The sequence below is a fragment of the Dipodomys merriami genome, unplaced genomic scaffold (assembly GCF_024711535.1).
Source record: "Dipodomys merriami isolate MVZ:Mamm:240054 unplaced genomic scaffold, mDipMer1.0.p SCAF_357, whole genome shotgun sequence".
NCBI lineage: Eukaryota > Metazoa > Chordata > Mammalia > Rodentia > Heteromyidae > Dipodomys > Dipodomys merriami.
In genome coordinates, this window is record NW_027205126.1 from 112,738 (window position 1) to 130,648 (window position 17,911).

Consider the following 17,911-nt stretch of genomic DNA (forward strand, 5'->3'; position numbering starts at 1 on the left):
GACCAGTATCAATTAGGATGGATTCAATAGCAAGCAAAAAAAGCTCTGGACTTACACCAGAGCTTCTAAAGAGTCCATGAGTATTAAAGTCACTTAAGAAATCTTAGAACCATGCATTCTAAGCAACCAAATGATGACTGCACTTGTCTCCAGACCACACTTTGAGTAGCAACTGCTTAAGCCACAAGAATACTTACTGCCTACCTAATGAGAGGTTTGGAAGATAAGCAAGCTTACTTTGTGATCTTAGGTGATTTCCTCATGGTCACAAGATGGCCACTGTGCTCCAAGCAGCACATCTGCATGTGACTTACGAACATGCTCATTCTTAGATACTGGGCAGGTTGCCATTGCCAAATGAAGAAAACCATGAGGTGGTTAGAAATGGAGGTGGGAAAAGAAGAGGGTAAAGAAAAAAGCTGATGGGTAAGTATTACATAGTATCTTCCAGAGCTAAGAAATAGGATAGCTAGGATTCAAAGCAATCTGTATCCAAAGTGATTATTACCTCTCTTATCTGATGAGTTAACCATAGATGAGGTGGCTTGGAATTATCTCCGAAGACCAGTTTAGAATGTTTGACTACGTAACTACATATCTGTATCATTCTCAAGGAAAAGCAAGGTATGGTGGTACATTCCTGTAATCCCAGCACTTGAGAAAAAGCCTTTGAAGAGTTTAGAATTTGAAGAGTTTGGAGTCAGCCTGGCTATGTAGTGAGTTTAAGCCCAGCATTGACTATATAGGGTGGCCCTGTCTAAAAATTAAACTAAAAAATAAAAATAAAATGGGAGTAAGATAAAGATCCAACTAAGCAGTGTCTAGTTAAAAAGATCCTGTCTAAGATAGGTATCATGCCTAAGATGGGCTCATACCTATAATCTTAGCTAACTCAGAAGGCTGATATCTGAGGACTGCAGGCAGGAAAGTCCACGAGATTGTTATCTCCAATTAACTACCAGAAAACCAGAAGTGGTGCTGTGGCTCAAGTGGTAGAGTGCTAGCCTTGAGCTGAAGAGCTCAGATACAGTGCCCAGGCCCAGAGTTTCAAGCCCCATGACCAACCAAAAAAAAAAGGAGGAGGGGGAAGTGAAGGGGGAGGAGGAGGAGGAGGAGGAAGAGGAGGAGGAGGAGGAGGAGGAGGAGGAGAAGGAGGAGGAGGAGGAAGAAGAAGAAGAAGAAGAGGAGGAGGAGGAGGAGGAGGAGGAGGAGGAGAGGAAGAGGAAGAAGAAGAAGAGGAAGAGGAAGAAGGAGAAGGAGGAGAAGAAGGAGAAGGCTGAGCTCTAGGGATCATAATATGAAGCCAGCCCAGGCAGGAAAGTCCATGAGACTTATTTCCAGTCACCCACGGAAATACCAGAAGTGGAGGTGTGGCTCAGGTGGTAGAGTGCTAGCTTTAAGCAAATAAATAAATAAATAAATAAATAAATAAATAAATAAATAAATAAATAAATAAATGTCCGGAACAGGTTCCATGACCTGAGTTAAAGTCCCAGGACTGACACCCACACACAAAAAAAAGAATGCATAACTAGATGTCAATGGCTCACATCTGTATTTCTACTTGAGAGGCTGAGATTTGGAGGATCAAAATTCAAGGACAGCCCTGGAAGAAGAGTTCATGAGACTCCCTATTCAGAGAGCTGGACACAGTGGTGCATAATTGTTCAACTAAGACAGAAGCCTAACATAGGCAAATTCTGCCCAATCATGCACAGAAGATAAGACCCTATTTCAAAACTAACCAGCAAGAAATTGAGTGAGAGTTGTGGCTCAGTGGTAAGAGTGCCTGGCTAGTAAAATAAAGCCCTGAGTTCAAGTATTCAGAGACAGAGACAGAGAGACAGAGACAGAGACAGATAAGAGAGAGAAGGGACTATATAAAGATTTCTGATGGTTCATTCATTTTCTTGTGATTTCTTTTAGATGTCTTGACAAAATTGAGTATCAGTGTCTGCAAACCTGAATCAACTGAATTGAGGCCTGTAGACCCATGAAAGCCTGGTGCCCCAGAATAATACTGGCACTAGAGCATCATGTCTCTTTCTAACTGCAATGGTGAGTTTGAAAGATTTTTGCTCTTAAAGTTGGATGTCATTTTTCTTTCTTTTCTTTTCCTTTCATTTTATTTCTACTTACTGTTTCTTTGCCTATTGAAAGTTTTCATTTGGGAAGAGCCAGGCTATTTTTTTTTTTTTTATTCTTTTTGGTCATGGGGCTTGAACTCAGGACCTACGTTCTGTCCCTGAGCTCTTTTTCTCAAGGCTAGGACTTTGAGTCACAGCACCACTTCCAGTTTTCTGGTGGTTAATTGGAGCTGAGAGTCTCATGGACTTTCCTGCCCTGGCTGGCTTCGAACCACAATCCTCAGATCTTAGCCTCCTGAGAGCAGTTAGGATTATAGGCATGAGCCACCAGTGCCCAGCTTTAGGCTGTTCTTAACAATAGATAAACTTGTTATTTGAAGGAACTGTTTTCATATTGTTACTAACTTTAGATAATTTTCTTTGTCAATATAGTTTTTATAGTGTAAAAGTACATACCCTTTGTATGTATGTGTGTGTATATGTAAGTTTTAGAAATAACTCCTGAGGAGGGATAACATTTAAGGTGAAGACACTATAAATAGAAAAGTAGCTCACTGAATTGTAAACTGGCATTTCAAATGGAAAAAAAAAAGTGTGTCTGTAAATGGAAGAGAATGTTTGCACAGGAGACCAACTGTTGTTTTTAAATTAACCTTGATGCTAGGATTTAACCCTTTGTTCCCAAGGAACATTTATAACCATGCAAGATCAAAGGGAAAAACAGGCAAGGCTTTGCAATTATTAGGTCATCTTGAATCTGAAAATTTTAAAATCTAAATGCTAGACACAAAAGTCAAGACAAATCCTTTTGGGCTTGTTTTGTTTTATTTATTTTAAAAGCAAGTTACAGGATTTATAACCTATATATTGAAAGCAATATTGAAAGCTATAAATAAGAGAACTGTTAAAACATCTGCCTGATATAAAAATCCAAATGAATACACATATGCTTTTGTAATGCCAATAGGGAACTCAGGGAAGCTACAAATGTGTCTAAATTATGTACTTTTTATAGCTCTAAAAGAACATTATGACTTTGTGGCTTTATGCCTTCTTCCTCTTAAAATGCCATTTGTATGCATCCAGGTGTAGCTTTCTGTTAGTGACCTCGTTCCAGTTTGCCTCCAGGCTTGACTGGCTAAGAATGAATTCTGCAGATGCCAGACACTCCAAGCCCTTATCTCCCACAAAATATAGGGCCTAAGGCAAGATAAGAACAAATTCTAATTGTGTACCCATGGGCAAAAAAAAAAAAAAAAAATGTGGACAACCGGGCACCGGTGACTCACGCCTATAATCCTAGCTACTCAGGAGGCTGAATTCTGAAGATCATGGTTCAAAAGCAAGCCAGGGCAGGAAAGTCCCTGAGATTCTTATCTCTAATAAAAACCCACTAGAAAACCAGAAGTGATGCTGTGGCTCAAGCCTTAGAGCGCTCACCTTGAGCTGAAGAGCGTAGGGATAGCTCCCAAGCCCAGAGTTCAAGCCCCATGACCGACCCAAAAAAAAAAAAAAAAAAAAGTGAACAAAGCTACTGTAGCTCTAGAAACAGAAAATGGATTCCACCCAACTAAAATGTTAGGAGGAGTTAATAATTCAATAAAAGGATTTCTCCAAAGAAGAATTTTCCTAGATACACGAGGTTACTTAATTGATAAGGAGTAGCCTCTGAAAGATGTGCTTCTTTAGAGTTTTATTTGAGGACTGAGATATATTACATTATTTAACCAGTTGCTGGCTAAAAACTATATTCCAGACACTGTCCTGTGTTTCCTGGCGGTTCCCAATTTGGGGATGTAAGTTTTCAGAAGGAGAGAAAGGAGTAGAGCCTACTAGGGAAGCCAACTCCAGTAAGTAATTTTGAGAAGATTTCGCCTTGCATCTGTTGTCTAGGCTAAGGCAGAGCAAGGATTATAAAATATGATGAGTAATTTATCATCCCAGTATTTTGACAGTAAAAGGGAACCTTGTTAATAAATATGAAGGACAAACTGGATGGATGGTTCCCTAACTGTAAATTTGGTGTTCCGTCAGCAACATTAGCAAACTACTTAACTGACACAATTGGAGCTTTATTCCTTTGACTTTATCCCAACAAGGAGACTGGCTGGATTTCCATAAAATTACTCATGGGAGAAATAAGCACTAAACCTTATCAGTCACTTATATCTTCCCTGGGGGCAAATTTGGAGGGATCTGTAGCCAATCTGTAGAAGTCTACATTGTTTTTGACTGAGAAAGGAAAAAGGAGTAGACAAAGAGGGAAGCTAGGGAAGTCTCAAGGGGTCCTTGGCCACTAAGTCCCACCTCAACCCAGAGAAGTGCTTATATGCCACCACAGGTGGCAGCCAAGCCATCTCAACCCCAAGAAGCTATGCTCACCTCAGCCCAGGGGATACACATATTCCCAAAGGTCCCATTTCTAGTAGAACATAAGAACGAGCTCTAGTTACTCGCAAAGCCTCCTGCTCCAAATAAGGCAGCTTGGAAGCTCATGGGAGAAATGCCATTTTAATGAATGCCTTCTCTTTACTTCATAGTACTATCCAGAGAAAGAGCACCAGGCTGACCACTGGGCTTCAATGGCCCCATCTCCCACTCATGGTCATGTGGGGGGAGAACTAGGTGAAGAACTTGAGTTAATCCTGCAAAGCATCGTATCTCACAAGAAAGATGATGGGATTGTTTTGCTATTTCTCAACTCTGTGCACTTTATAGCTCAGATTTAATCACTGTTTAACAAGAAGATCCATAGTATTGAAAACAACCACAAAATAAATGAATGAATACATTGACCTATCCAGTCTGTAATTTGGACCATTTTTGACTACTAATTTACATCAACCCCATTCTTCCTTTTCACAACAACAGGTTATATAAGCAAGGTAACAGCCAGTGACCAATGACATTTTTTGAATATATAAATGAAGTGGAGGATGTCTCCAGAGAAGATTACAGGTTTTATGGAAAGGTGTTTTCAGAAATAAGGTCCTGAAATAGAACCTTACAATCTGAGCAGAAAAAAAAAGGCTCCAGGATTCCTGGATACCAAGGTGTCCTTGCCCAAAGATTTGCAAGGGCAAAGGCTAAGAACCGGGACTCAGGCTCTAGTTAACCCCAGAAATGTTTTTTCCCCTAAAGCATAACCTTTTGTGGTGATGGAACCTGTTTATCTGTGCTGGCCAATGGCTTGCTTTAGCTCTTGGGATGTGGCTATTAGCCACTTGGGATATGGACATTTCAGCAGGAGAACGGAATTCTTACTTTTGCTTTAATTCATTTAAATTCAATTAGCCCCATGCCACTAATGGTTATCTGATTGGACAACTTAAGTCTAACCACTAAAACAACAAAAGAAAAGCAATCTAAAAGATACCGTCAATTCCAGGAAGAAATCTGACACGATAATGTGCAGTAATAGTATTTTAATTTAGTCAAAAAAGTACAAATGTCCTGTTAGCTTCTCTTAATGTTTACAAGGGTATTTTAGGACATTCATGAGCTGGCCTTCCACCTTTTCCCATCTTCACCCATTACTTCCAGGACCTCATCTCCTACTTCTCTACCTTTACTTAGCGCCAGGTCTAGTGACCGCTTGCAGGACTCCTGCCTCAAGACCTTTGCATTTGCTGTTCTTTCTTCCTCACCTGCTCTCTTCCTAGCTATATATCTGGCTTGCTCCCTTCTTCTTTTCCTTCAAACTAATGTTCAGACACTGGGCACAAATGGTTCACTCCTGTAATCCTAGCTACTCAGGAAGCTGAGATATGAGGATCAAGGTTTTAAGCCAGCCCCAACAGGAAAGTCTGTGAGATTCTTATCTCCAATTAGCCACTAAAAAGCTCAGAGTGGAGCTATGACTCAAGTGCTATAGCCCTGAGTTCAAGCCCCAATACTGGCACAAGCACAGGCACATACACACAAACACACACACACACACACACACACACACACACACACACACACACACACACACACACACACAATTAATGCTCAACTATTAATGCTCTCAATGAGACCATTCCTGACTACTGTATTTAGAATTATAATGCCCACCCACTTCCACTTTTTATCTGTTCCCTGTTTTGTTTTTCTTTCTAGTGTTTTTCTCCTAATGCTTTAATACACTTCTAACATAGCTCACTTATTTGTCTATCTATGTGGACTCTATGAGGAAGGATTTTTTTGGCTTACTTCTGTAGTTGGTGTATCATACATGTTTAACAACCCACTCTTCTAAGAGAGAGCACCTTGATTCATAGCATATTCAGATTTCTGTGATGTAGATAGTCAACTCTAGCCACTTTCAAACTATCAAGAAGACATTATTGAACGTGGGACTGGGAAAATAGGTATACCACCAGCCTGCAGCCCAAATCAGCTCCAGCACACCACTAACTGTAACACCAATCTCCAAAGCACTTCTGGTAAGAACAGAATAAATATTTACTAAAAGACTTACTTAACTGGGTCATCTGCTTAAATTTTTGATATACATGAGGGAAGTCTTAGAAACTCCACTTGGCATAGTGAAAACACACAAGTCAAGTGGCCTTTACAATGTAGGGGGCCAAAGGGTCATCTCTGTACTTTGTGACTTACAGAGAATAAAGAGCCCTTTCTTTTCCCCCAAAATCCCCGATCCTATGTTTCCAGTGTCTCAATTGGGTTTTACTTATAAGAAGAGAAACAAGGTTGGGGAAAGGTAGTAGAAGAATGAACCATCACAGTAAGAATTTAGATTTTCTCTGCTGTTCTGCTACCAGTCCAATGACTTTACTGACTCTAAGTCAATCAGTAACAAACAAGGAAATGTAGCCAAATAACCCCCATCCTCTAGTTACTACAACTGAGCCCACTTGTTCTGACCTTTGAGTATATTTCTCCACCCATTTTTTTTTAAATCACACCACTTTCCAAGAATAAAAAATATATGTCCCCATCAGTAGTAGATGCATGCGGAGACTTTGATCATGAAAGGAAAGGAGAGGTGTTTGAGAAAGTCTTCTATGTGATTTGGATATGCTCCAACTAGTATTTCCCTTGTTTGTATTGCTGGGGCTGGAACCCAGGGTCTTGAACATTCTATGTAAGCTCTTTACCACTGTAATATACCCTCAGTCCCTAAGCTTCACTCATGATAAGAATTACCTAAGGAATTGTACTAAGCCCATAGCTGAGTAACTGCTACAGAGTTAATGTAAGGAAGGGAAATGGGAAGAGATTAATCTAGAAGATCAAGTTTTTACCAGTCTTTCATGCTTTGTAAGGTCAAGACCTTTAAGTGACTTTTGTAAGGTCACTTAAAATATGTACTTTTTTCCTTTTTGTATTAGCTAAAATAGAGCAGTCTCCAAATGTCCATAATCAAAGAATGGACACTAAGTTGTAATATAGATAGATAGGTAGATAGACAGATAGATAGATACACACACACATACACCACATACACCCATATATACACACACACATATATGTTTCTTTTTCTTTCTCTTTTTTTTTTTGCCAGTCCTGGGGCTTGAACTCGGCCTGGGTACTCTCCCTTGAGCTTCTTTTGCTCAAGGCTAGCACTCTACCACTTGAGCCACAGCACCACTTCTGGCTTTTTCTGTTTATGTGGTACTGAGGACCAAACCCAGGGCTTCATGCATGCTAGGCAAGCGCTCTACCACTAAGCCACATTCCCAACCCTTATGTTTTATATATAATGTTTTCATAAGATGAAATACGATGGTAACAAAAAATGGCCAATCTAAAAGTATGTACAGCAATATAGATGGATTTTACAAATGTAATGTTGAGAGAAAAGCAAAACACAAAAGAGTGTAAATTGTATAATTGCATTAACCTGAAGTTTGTTTATGTCGGTCATGGGGCTTTGAACTCTGGGCCTGGGTGCTGTCCCTCAGCTCTTCAGCTCAAGGCAAGTGCTATACCACTTGCTCTACCACTTGAGTCACAGCACCACTTCCAGTTTTCTGGTGGTTAATTGAAGATAGGAGTCTCATGGACTTTCTTGCCTGGGCTGGGGCCTGGGCCAGCTTTGAACCACGACCTTCAGATCTCAGCCTCCTGAGTAGGTAGAATTACAGGCGTGAGCCACCAGCGCCCAGCTAACCTGAAGTTTTTAAGAAGAGAAAAACTAATATGTGTTGATAGAAGTTAGAATGGTTATCTTTTAGAGCAAATAAAAGGGACTTTTAAGAAACCAGTAATACAGTTTTTGCCTTCCTTCTCCTTACTTCCCCTCCTTTCCTCCTCCTTCCCCTTCCTTCTCCTTCCCTTTCTCTTTATCTCCCCATTCTCCCTCCCCCACCCTCTTTCTTGCTCTAGTCCTAGGGAATGAATCCAGGGCCTCACATGAGCTCTATCACTGAAGTAACACTCACCCTATAGTGCTGGTCATGAGGTGTGTTCAGTTTGTAAAAGCTAATCAAAATGTATACTTACCACATGCATGCTTTCCTGTCTGTAAATATTAAAAGAATATAGTCTGCTCCTTTATCCTCATATGTTATAATATACTTCTCCCACCCTCTCCTACTTCCTGACCGCCACCCTTTTATTACTGAATTTTAAATTTATGGTCTTAAGTCTGCATCTCGTGACAGTGGGTCACCTCCCTAAATACACTTTCATTTAAGCTGGTATTCATTTAAATAGCTGAGCCAAGTGGCTGGAAATGACTGGCTGCACTTTACTGACCAGGTCATGCAGAGTGCCTAGGCTAGGCTGGCAAATCACATGGCCCTATCATTGTGATCTCTGGCATGTATAAGTGACAGAAAATTCTGGATGTAGGTTAATAATAAACAAAAGACAGGAGGGGGTGGCTAATAATACCAAGGCTTGTTAAGGAGAAAATATAATTATATACTTCATATTTTCAGCAAAGAATTCATAGAGGGGTCAGTCTACATAATGTTATATATATAATATTCATGTTTAAGTTAGATATACTTGATAAAATATTAAGTTAAGATGTTAATTTATTATCATCCACTGGAGACACAGTAAGTTCCAAGACAGGCTAAGCTCCATAGCTACATAACTCTCAGAGCTATATTCTGTTCAGTCTCAACCCAAGAAAGAGAGACAGACAGACAAGCATGTTAATTTATTTTTATAAACTAGTGTTATCATAGATGGCGGGGGAACTAGTTATTTTAAAACTTTCTTATTTTTACCATACACATTTAAATTGCAATTTGTCAAAAATCCCATTTTGTCCTCACCAGGCAACAGTTCAAAGAGTCATAGGGAAATACAGCAGGAAGGTCATGTGGTAGTACACTGTTGTGAAACACATGGTATCTATTTTTTTTTTTTTTTTTTTGGGTCCGGTCATGGGGCCTGAACTCTGGGCCTGGGTGCTGTCGCTCAGCTCTTCAGCTCAAGGCTAGCACTCTATCACTTGAGCCACAGCGCCACTTCCGGCTTTTTTCTTATGTGGTGCTGAGGAATTGAACCCAGGGCCTCGAGCATGCAAGGCAAGTGCTCTACCACTAAGCCACCTTCCCAGCAAACACATGGTATCTTAAAAGCCTAAAACCATCCTTTTTATCAAAAGGCATCTGACTACATTACCTGTTTTGGGTAATAGATTATTAATTTTTTTTCAGTTGTGGGGATTGAGCTCATAGTGCTGTACCACTTTGTGCCATAGCACCACTTCTGGTTTTCTGGTGGTTAATTGGAGGTAAGAGTATCATGGACTTTCTGCCTGGGCTGGCTTTGAGATGTGATGCTCAGATCTCAGCCTCCTAAGTAACTAGGATTACAAACAAAGCCACTGGCACCTGTTTGTTTTTGTAGGGCTTGAACTCTGGGCCTGGACGCTGTCCCTGCGCTCTTCACCTCAAGGCAAGTGTTCTACTGCTTGAGCCACAGTGCCACTTCTAGTTTCCTAGTGGTTTATTGGAGATAAGAGTCTTATGGACTTTCCTGCCTGAGCTGGGTTTGAACCATGATCCTCAGATCTTAGACTCCTGAGAAGCTAGGCTTACAGGCATGAGCCACTGGCACTTGGCTTGGTGCCTGGTTAAAATTACTTTCTTTTTTTGTTGTTGGTTATGGGGCTTGAACTCTGGGCCTGGGCGCTATCCCCCAGCTCTTCAGCTCAAGGCTGACAGCTCAATGCCTGACAAGTTTGGAAATGGGCTAGGCTTTTCCTTTCCCAGGAACACCTAAAAATACCAAGTGTATCTTGCTGCCTCAGTGGATCTGTGGTTATGGATCAGCACCAAGAACAACATAAAAATAATATATATGTATATATGTGTTTATACATATAAAAGAATATATATATATGTATCTACATAAAATATTATCTTACATATGCATCAGATTTATTGTATTTATTCATTCTAGTATAGAAATACATCTCTAGGTGGAACAATTCCAAGCTATTAACATAAACTGACTTGTCCAAGAAAGTAGCCTAAGATTTAAATAGGTAATATGTGTTGTGTATACACACACACACACACACACACACACACAATCTTTATGACCCAAAGTTATTTCAGTATTGGAGCTAAAAGTTAAATTTCCTCTTCCTTATTATCCATGAAGAAGGCTCTTAGACATTTTTTCCAGTGTTGGGATCAAACTCAGGGCCTCATGCACTCTAGGCAAGTACTCTACCACTGAGCTATAGTTGCAGGTGATCCTTGGACTTCCTTTTTTTTTTTTTTTTTTTTTTTTCTTTTTGCGATTGTGGTGCTTGAACTCTGAGCCTGGAAGCTGTCCCTGAGCTCTTCAGCTCAAGGTGAGTGCTCTACCACTTGAGCCACAGTACCACTTCTGGTTTTCTGGTGGTTAATATGAGAAAGAGTCTCATGGACTCTCCTGCCCAGGGTGGCTTTAAGCCAAGATCCTCAGGTCTCAGCCTACTGAGTAGCTAGGATTACAGGCGTGAGCCACCGGCGCCTGGCTGACTTTTTACACAAATCAAAAGCTAAACTGATTGATTTTGTTTGAAATTAGATCCAGCTATTCCTCAGAAGGAGATTTGTTGCAGCTTTAGAAAGTACTTCAGAGGTAATTAAGTCAAACTCAAAAATACTAAAAACCACAACACAGTTTTCTTGATTATTGGCAAAAACTTCTTCCTATAGTAAACATTCATTGAGCATCTATGCAAATATAAATGATAATCTTGCTGGGAGATTTCATCTGTATAATTTTCTCCTAAATTTTCTCATCTGAAAAATGGAAGTAATAATTTATCTCAAAAAAGTTGTTTCAGATGTATTAAATTAAATCATGTATACATTAATGAAACAATAAATGCCAGCTTAAGAAATAGTTTATAAGACATTGCTGTGTGTTTCATGGCTTTGTAGTGAAAATTGTCTAGAATGCCTGGTAAATGTGAAGCTCTGAGTTCAAACAAAAATTTTTAAAAAAGAAAGAAGATTCTCTAGAATGATTTTCTAAGAATATCAGAAAATCAGGAAAGCCAGATTTTTGTCCTATCATCTTGGATAATATGTGGCCCTCCAATGGTAACGTATGCACCCTCCTGTCTCCTCACCTTTCCATATACAGAATACTTTTCTTCTCTGTCATTGATCATATCAATCCACCTCTTATATAGGAAGTGTCTACTGTTTCATTGATTGACACAGTTCTTAACAGAAGACTGCTCTGTGAAGAGCAGCAGTGAGTGTTCGTGGACTGGCAAACAGAGCAGATAGTGATGAAACCACTGCTGGCAGCTTGGCTGTGGTCCTAGTCACGTCAGTGAACCAGCAGGCACTGAGGTCATATGTTCTCCTCAAGGAGAAATGTCTCATCAGCAGGTGTCAACGAGGGAAGGAAATTCATACAAAGTCAGATAGATAGACCTGTCACAAAACCATGCCAGGAAACAAAGCAGTTATTTCATCGAGGGGTAAGGTAATTACTGACAGTGAATGGTAACATTGGTTATTCTCACTGAAACAGTAATAAGCACCTTGTCTCATCAAAGTTGTGTTCAGGGATAGACAGGGACATATATTCCCCTCCAATAACAGTAAATGAAAACTGAGCGATTCCAGCAGTCCTACTTCTAGGTATATATCTGAAAGTATTGAAACCAATCAGTCTCACATGTTCATTGCAGCATTATTAACAATAGCCAAGATATGGAAACAATCAAAGTGCCTGTAATAGATGAATGGTTTCATGGGCTAGGAAGGTGGCTCAGTGGTAAAGTGCTTGCCTAGATGAATGGTTTCAAAATGTCACATACATGTATACATACACACACACATACACACACACACAATGGAAATTGGTTCAACCTTTACAAAAGAGGAAATTCCGTCATTTATGACAACATAGATGAAACCTAGATTGAAAAAGGCAGTTATGCGATTATACCACTATTGGGCTAGTGGGAAGAACACAGGCTTGTAACCCCAACCACAAGGGAGACAGACAAGAGGATTAACATTTGAGGTCAGTTGGACAGAAGTTAATGTGAGCCAGGTACTGCTGTATCATGCCTGTAATCCTAGCTACTCGGGAAGCTGAGATGTGAGGATCAAGGTTTGAAGCCGGCCTGGGCTGGAAATTCTGAGACCCTTATCTCCAACAAACTACTCAGAAAAACCTGGAACTGGTGCTGTGGCTCAAGTGGTAGGGTGCTAGCCTTGAAAACGAAGAGTCTCAGGGAAAGCACCAAGGCTTTGAGTTCAAGCCCAAGGACCAGTTTAAAAAAAATTAGTTTGAGACCCTATCTAAAAAACAAACTAAAAGCAAAAGAACAGGGGTCATGGGTATGGCTCAAGTGATAAGTGGTAGAGTGCTTTTCTAGCAAGCATGAAGCCCCAAGTTCAATCCCCAGTACCACAAAAACAAAACAAAAACAAACATCTCATTTATATCTAGAATCTTAAAAATTCAAACTCATAGAAGTACAAATAGAACAGTGGTTACCAGAGGCTGTGGTGTGGGATGAATAGGGAAAGAAGAGATGCCGGTTAAAGGGTAGAGTTTCAACCTGGTGCCAGTGGCTCCCACCTATAATTCTAGCTACTCAGGAGGCTGAGATCTGAGGATCGCAGTTCAAAGCCAGCCCAGGCAGGAAAGTTCATGAGACTATTATCTCCAGTTAACCACTAAAAAACCGGAAGTGGCACTGTGGCTCAAGTGGTAGAGTGCTAGCCTTGAGCTGAAGAGGTCAGGGACAGAGCCTAAGCCCTGAGTTCAAGCCCCTTGACCGACAAAAAAACAAAACAAAACAAGTGTAGTGTTTTAGTTATGGAAATATTTTGTACAGCATGATGACTACAGTTAACAATAACATCTTGTCTATAGTCTATAAAGAGCGAAAAATGTGGATTTTAAAATCTTCTCACCACAAAGGATATATAGGTAATTATCCTAATCTGATCACTCCACATTGTGTGTATATATGGAAACATCACTCTGTGTGTGTGTGTGTGTGTGTGTGTGTGTGTGTGTGTGTTTTGGCCCTACTTCAACCTGGAATCTCTTGATGATGAAGTCTGGGCAAAGAATCTTTTTCATTATCATTTATTGTTTTATTTTTTTATACCTTTATTAAAGTATAATTAGCTGACAATAATCTACACATTTAAAGCCTACAATTTGGTGCTTCTTTATGTAAGAACACATTTATGCAAGCATCACTCAGTCAAGATAACAAATATTTCTGCTGGGCACACTGACTCATACCTATAATCCCAGCTACTCCAGAGGTAGAGATCAGGAGGCTCATGGTTTGAAGCCAGTCCAGTGCCTAGCTACTATCCACATTTTCAACCACAAAACCTACAGACAAAAAGTTGGGAGCCAGTGGCTCATGCCTGTAATACCAGCTACTCAGGAGACTGAGATCTGAGGATCACACTTCAAAGCCTGCCTGGGCAGTAAAATCTGTAAGACTTGTCTCTCACCAGCAAAAAACTAGAAGGGGAGATGTAAGGTGAGGTATGTCTAAAATGGTAGTGTCTGCTTTGAGCAAAAAAAAAGCAAGGCCCTGAGTTTTAATCCCAGTGCCAGCATGAGACAGATAGACAGACAGACAGACAGACAGGCAGGCAGACAGACAGACAGGCAGATAGACAGAAAAAGAGAGAGAGAGAGAGAGAGAGAGAGAGAGAGAGAGAGAGAGAGAGAGAGAGAGAGAGACTGCACAAGGGACTGGTGTGTGACATTGAGAAGCAAAAATTTCCAAACAAGGGTAATGGAAATGTAGGCATGAAAACCAGAAACAGCCCTGGACCTACTTTAGAGACTAAGATCCACAAGAGTAAATATTCCAAAAGGGAATCTTTAAGATGAAGACATGTAGCTTGTCACAGCCATTGTACAAAGCAAATTCTTGGCTGGTCCCAGACAGCCAGAAAGTATGAAAGAGTCCAGGATTGATAAGCAGGATATCTGAATTCTAACTTCACTGTGCCACTAAGACTCCCACCAACCCACATTTATTTGCACTTCAGTGTTTCACACACATTTCAAATTCATGTCCAAAAGTATTTTGTTCCCAGAACCCATGCCCATCCCCTTTTCCTGTGGCGTTCATCTCAATAAATGGCCTAGGAGGATTCTGGAAGTCATCCATCTCTCCATTCTTTCAGTTGCCCAAATCTCCTATAAATCTTCTACCTCACTATTTCAGACTAAGCCTGAATTGTCTCCTTTTCTTTTTTTTCTTTTCCCTCCCTCTTTTTCTTCTTCTCTCTCTCCCTCCCTCCTTCCTTCTTGCTCTTTTTCTTTTGTAGTTAACTGGAGGTAGAGTGTCACAGACTTTCCTGCCCAGGCTGGCTCTGAACCACAATCCTCAGCTTCAGACAGGATCCTGAGTAGCTAGGATTACAAGATGAACCACCAGCACATGGCCTGTGTTGTGTCTGTAGTTGTCTAACAGGTCCCTCAGCTTCTACTTCTTGCCTTGTTCCAGTCTATCTGCCACCCTGCCAACCACTGAGAGCTTCCAAAACAGAAATTCTATGTCACTAGTCTATTTATTTTTCATTTGCTCCCTGCCACCCACCGGATGTCCCAAGCAATCCCAGTCTATTTGTGATTTGGCCTCTGCCTTGTTCTCACACTTCATCTCTCAGCACTCTACTTCAGCCACGCTCAAGTTTTGTCGTTCCTCCAATGCCACCTTTGGCTATGACACTAATGCTTTGGTCTCCCTGGAAGTGCCCCCCTTCCTCTGCCCTTTGCCGGGCTAAAATTAACCTGCCCTTCTAGACTCAGCTCAGGCTGAAATTTTTCCTGGCACCCCCTTTGATAGTTCCACAGCATTTTGTGCAAACAAGAGCCACTATTCACTCAGAATGGTGTTTACTCATGCATCCCTGTCCCTCGCTATGAGATGTGGGATGGAAAGCACACTAGCTTATTCAGTATTTAGTGTTAAATATTCACCCAACCAATATTTGAGGACCTACAATGTGCCTAATATTATAAGGGTAAGGGATAGCCGGGCGCCTGTGGCTCACGCCTGTCATCCTAGCTACTCAGGAGTCTGAGATCTGAGGATCACGGTTCAAAGCCAGCCCGGGCCAGGAAAGTCCGTGAGACTCTTAACTCCAATAAACCACCAGAAAATCGGAAGCGGTGCTGTGGCTCAAGCAATAGAGCGCTCGCCTTGAGCTGAAGAGCTGAGGGACAGAGCCCAGGCCCAGAGTTCAAGCCCCACGACTGGCAAAAATAAAATAAGGGATAGAGCCACAAACAAATCAAGTAAGGGGCAACGTAACAAATACACCTGTGTGTGTGTGCGTGCGCATGCTTGAACTCAGGGCCTAGGCGCTGTCCCTGAGCTTTTCTGCTCCATGCTGGTGCTCTACCACTTGAGCCACGGCTCCAACTTCCAAAGATCATAAAAAAAAAAAAACTATAGCAAACAAATCCATACCTAAGCAGGAGACTAAGAGGATGCAACGAAGAGAAGGATGCCCAGGCGTTGTAGTGGAAGGACTTATCAAAGTGGAATGACCCCAGGGGAGGCCCAGGGTCTTACGGCGGGGAGAAGGGGTCAACCTCACAGGCTATAAAGATTTTGTTCCTGGAGTGACACGGTCTGATTTTCCTACTGACCCTGGAGCTAGGGGGCCCAGGCTGTCCGGATGGGGAAACTGAGGCAGAAACGCCAGTGGCTTTCCTGGAGTGTGTGTGTGTGGGGGGGGGGGAGGTAGCTGGAGGCGGGGTTGGGACCAAAGTTAAAAATGTCCGGGGTGACCCGGAGAGGTGGAGGGGAGGGGGTGAGGGGACGCCCGGCCCCTCCGGGGAGGAGACCCGGAGGAAGTCCCCGAGGCCGGGCGAGGGGGGGGGCCCGGGGGCCGAGCGGGCACCCGGCGGGCGGGCGGGCGCGCGGCGGGGCCGGGACTCCGCGCCCCACGCGGGGGTTTCCGCGTCTCCCGGGCGGGGCCGGAAGAGGAAGTCAGCGCTGCCGCGGCGGCCCGGCCTCACTGTCTCGGCCTCGCTGTCCCGGCCTCAGCTGACCCAGCAGGTCCCGGCCGCCCCCGGGCCGCCCCCCCAAACCTCCCCGCCGAGCCCAGCCGCGCCGCGCCGCGCCCCGGGCACCGCCAGCCCGATGGGGCGACCGCCGCAGCCGCCCCGGTGCCCGGCCGCCCTGCTGTGGGGCTTCCTGCTGCCGTTGGTAAGGGGGGGGCGGGGCCGGCGGGCGGACGGGGCGGGGGGGTCCCCTCCCCTCCTCCTCCCTCCTTCCCCCTCCCTCACCGTCCTCCCCTCCCTCCTTCCTTTCCCCTCCTCGCCCCTCCCCTTCCTTCCCTTTCCCCCCTCCCTGTGCGCGCGCCCCCGCGGCCTGCTCCTCCCACCCCTCCCTCTTCCCCCTCCCCACGGACCCCCTCCCCACCTTTCCCTTCCCCTCCTCTCCCTCCCCCTCCTCGCTTTCTCCCCTCCGATCCCCATCACATTGCTGTCTCCTTCCAGTTCTTCTTTCCATCCTCCCCCTCCCCACCACTACCCCGTTCCTGTCCCCGCACCCCCCCCCCCGCACATCCCCGTCCACCCACCCCACCCCGCCCGGGCATCCGCGAGCCCCGCAGCAGCCCCGGCCCTGCCTGGCCCTTCCCCGTCGCCTGCCTGCCTGCCTGCCTCCCTCCAGGGTCCAGACTGACCTCCGTGCTACCTGTGCTCACTCAACCACCTCCTGACCCCCTTCCCCGGGGAAGGAGGAGAGAAGTCTGACACACCGGGGTCACCGTCTGGCTTTGAAGTTCAGGGACTGCGCTTTGATTTACCTGCATGAACACACGTTCTGTGGCTGTACCCGTCCTCACACAATTCCACACTGGCTCAAAGATCCGTGAGATATACAAACGTGCCTTCCGAGTAGAGCAGTGTGGAATCTCTAGCCTGTCTCTTTATAGCTAGATCCATTGGAGAGAGACCATTTTCCTGCCTCATTTGCCTTGGGATTCATGTGACTCCCCTGTGAAGGTTTTGTGTTCGTTCTAGTCATTATTTAAAATAACTTTACAAAGAAAACACCAAAGTGTAATTAATTCCTTCAGTGGTTTTCAGTTCGCCATCTAGTGTAACGAGGTGGAGGGTTGGTAAAGGAAAGCAGCAAATATGTGCTCCTAAGTGTGTTCTCATAATTCCAGAAAAATAATAATAATAATAATAATGTTTTCAAATTAAGCTTCCGGGAATTTGAGCTTCCCTGAGTCGTGGTGAGTGACCAGGACGCCGTCCTCACCGTTTCATGTTTGTGTCCATTGCCTTTTCCTTAGAATGCTTCAGGTAGGGAACTTTTAGTGTTATTTACACAAAAGTGGCCCCAAGTAGGCAGTTATTTCCATTAGAATGTGTAACTTCTCTGA

General features: G+C 43.2%; 1 protein-coding gene across 5 annotated transcripts in view; it reads left to right on the forward strand.

Moving 5' to 3' along the window:
- The window catches only part of LOC138804111 (signal peptide peptidase-like 2A), a 106,001-nt gene that overhangs the window by 47,223 nt on the left and 40,867 nt on the right, over nt 1-17,911 (forward strand). For 2 of the 5 annotated variants that reach the window (XM_069988371.1, XM_069988369.1), the window contains exon 3: nt 1,927-2,058. In XM_069988371.1, the coding sequence (XP_069844472.1) occupies nt 2,056-2,058 (3 nt within the window). In that variant the 5' untranslated portion in view covers nt 1,927-2,055. Of the gene's footprint in view, nt 1-1,926; nt 2,059-16,494; nt 16,723-17,202; nt 17,392-17,911 lie in introns of those variants that run through there. The other 3 variants (XM_069988370.1, XM_069988372.1, XM_069988368.1) reach the window with 2 other exon arrangements.